Raw genomic sequence first — 3,228 nt, forward strand, 5'->3', positions numbered from 1 at the left:
AATGGTTGTGAACTACTTTCATGTAAGAACCATACATAGTTTCCAAGGGTTTAACTACACATACTGTTACAATGTAATCATCCCTGTTGATCAGGTGAAATGAGGAAATATATTGAAGGAATATTTGTAAAATTGGATGCATGTCAAGAAGATATAAGACCACTGTTAATTAAAAGTCATCTCTCATTATGACTCCCCCTCAAGTATTTTTCAACCAACAAAATCACGCACAATCTCAATTATTGACCTAAACTAAATAATAATGATAATAATAAACTAACATACACCTGTATAATCATGTTTTACTCTTCAATTCTTTGATAAACTATATAATTCATAATTGTTTGAAGTGAAATATTGACTTATCGCTCTGCAATTGTATTGATTACTATTTTAACAGAGATAAATATTATTGTAAATAATACGTTTTGTGTTTCAACCAATCCTGTGGTGTGTGGTTATTTTCTGCATACTATTAATAAAACAACATCCGGGTCATTCTTCGAGAAACCCGCCAAGGCTGTTAAACACTTGTTGTAATTTTGCAGTTTTTAAACTACGATTACCAGCCGTTTACTTGCCGACCGGCTTCTGTTGCTTGTAAGATAAGTAGCATATTATTGTCTGATTAATTTCCATGTTTGAACGGATCGTGTCAGCGACGCGTTAGTCATAATTTTAGTAAAAAAAGCGGTTGGTGCTTGGCCTCGTTTTCGTTTGGTTGATACAGCATGGCGGGTTTTCTTTCTGTACATGAGCGTGTGCCTCTTTATTCCGTTAAAAAGTCGACTGTATTGCTTCCCGATGTTTGTTCATCACCTCCTTTAAACATTCTTATATTTGGTTCTTCATATATAAAACGGTTAGCGGTTTATTTATCGCATTTTAATCATGTTAATTTGGATTTGCATCGGCGTGTGTGTCGAGTAACTTGCTGGGGACATGGCGGTCTGTTAGTCCGCAATGATCCGCACGGAAGACTGTCCGTCACGAACTCGAGATTTTCAGAAATGGATATAATTATGCTCCATCTAGGATCGAATGATTTATGCGACATTTTATCACTTCCGTCGGTTATAGCTCGGGATTTCTTTGACTTCGCTAAAGATGTGATGTGTGTTTGGCATCCCAAGTTAGTTATAATAAGCCAACTTTTGCCCAGGCAGTGTGAACCTTATAACGGCTATAATGCCAAGATTTTGGCTACCAATATGGAGTTAAAGGCTCTTTGTTTTTCTGAGAGGTACATTACATCTTGGAGGCATAGAGCTGGGCTCCATCGGCCCCTTGTAAATATTTATGCTGCTGATGGTATTCATCTTTCTAATATGGTGGGAAATTATAAATTAATGAAGAGTTTGCGTCATGCTCTAGTGAGGGGCATGCGTTACCATCTACGCATGGTAGGTCTGTTTCATGTCTCTTGGGAGATATGTGGTACCTTGGGGTGCCTGTTTTTTATCAGTCATTCTCTGATGATATGTGGTACTTAGTGGTGCCTGTTTTTAATCATTCATATCTTGGAGATATGTGGTACTTATGTGCCTGGTTAGCTTCTTTATTTATTAAGTGATATCTTGGTACTGGTATGATACTGTAAGTAAATTCCAAGGACTGTGCTTCAGTCAGGTGATTAATATTTAACATATGTCCAGTTAAAATATGCATTTGGCAACATCAGGTTTCATTGCCAATGATTATTTGTGTTCTTACCTTCTGAAATTATTTGTAGGGTGATGTCTAAACGTGGATCGAAGCGCCCATTAGATGAGGGTAGTGGTGAGCCGTCAACATCTGGATCATGTCCCATGTCAACGGCTGAAGACAGATTGACCGAAATTTTGATTAAAAAATTGATTGATAGAGGTTTGGTTAGTTCCATCCCTACACCTACTCCACATTCAACTGCCTCTGCTTCAACTACCTCAACTTCAGCTTCTGAATTTACTGCCTCTACTTCAACTTCAACTGCCTCTACTCCTGGGACATTTGTACCGTTATCAACCACATCGACTGGAAATAATCAATCAGTGTTTTCTGTAAATGCTGCGGCCTTGTTTCAACCTGCAGACATTCTAGATGCTAACAGTGCCAAGTCTGATTTAGGTCAATTTCAAGACATGTGTCAGAAAAACTTCAGCAGGATATATGGATGGACAAATTTGTTGAATTTTCATCCTCAACTCTCTCTAATTTTTCAGAGTCAGATGTTGAACCTGTTCTCAAAATCACCTCGTCTCAAAAGGCCAGAATACTTAATTTAGAACAATGGCAACATGCTTTTTCCATATTTATGGACGTTTTGATTCAAAAATCACCTCAATTGACCTCAAGCTTATTGGTCTACCAAAATTTGGTTACAGAGTTGGCCCGGCTCTATGGAATAAAAGCCATGCAGTTTTACGATACACAGTTTAGGATGAATAGGCAATCTTGTCCTCATCCTTGGAATCAAATCTATGCAGATTACTGGCTAAGGGCTACCACTTTGTATGGTACATCTTCAGTTAATCAATCTAAAACTACCAAGAATACCAAAACTTCTAAAAGTAATGGTAATACTTGCTGGGGTTTTAATTCCCAGTCTGGATGCAAGCGCACTTCGTGTCGTTTTGCTCATGTTTGTTCACGTTGTGGATACACTCATCCAGCTATTAACTGTTATGCTAAAGTACGTAAGAATACTCAAAATCAATCTGATAGGACTCCACCTTCAGTGGACTATAATAATCAGACTCTAACGTCAGCCATGTACCCTCCTGCCGTGTCTAATCTTTCGGATTCAATTGTTGCTCCTCCAGCAAACCAGCCAGTTGCATCTGGTTCTAATGCTGGAGCAAAGACACCTAATGCGCAATCTTCACGCTATATTTTTCGTAAAGCAAGTCCATCCTCAAGCAGAAGTGCCGAAGTGGTTATGATCCAATACAACGTCAATATCTTTATTCTGGTTTCACTGAGGGTTTTAAAATTCCGTATTCTGGAGAGCGAACATTCGAAATTATTCGTCGTGTTGTGATAATTTAAATATTTTACTTTCAAAAGTTAACGCAGAATTGTTAGAAAATAGAATTATGGGTCCTTTTGATTATACACCCTGACGATTATGGTCTTTTAGGATTTACCGTACCAATAAATGATAAGAATTACTATTTCGCAGATATGTGTTTGCCCATGGGTCTCAGCATGAGCTGTCAGACCTTTGAGCGCTTTAGCTCTGCTATACAG

General features: G+C 38.1%; 1 protein-coding gene across 1 annotated transcript; it reads left to right on the forward strand.

Annotated features, from left to right (window-relative positions):
- Nucleotides 1-731: 731 nt before the first annotated feature.
- On the forward strand, nucleotides 732-3,019 carry LOTGIDRAFT_159727 (hypothetical protein; the record flags this gene model as incomplete). Its single annotated transcript, XM_009054218.1, has 3 exons — nucleotides 732-1,243; nucleotides 1,733-2,106; nucleotides 2,202-3,019. The coding sequence occupies 3 exons, from the start codon at nucleotides 732-734 to the stop codon at nucleotides 3,017-3,019; spliced, it is 1,704 nt and encodes a 567-aa protein (XP_009052466.1).
- Between the last annotated feature and the right edge of the window lie 209 nt (nucleotides 3,020-3,228).

The sequence above is a fragment of the Lottia gigantea genome (genome assembly GCF_000327385.1).
Source record: "Lottia gigantea unplaced genomic scaffold LOTGIsca_21, whole genome shotgun sequence".
NCBI classification, from domain to species: domain Eukaryota; kingdom Metazoa; phylum Mollusca; class Gastropoda; family Lottiidae; genus Lottia; species Lottia gigantea.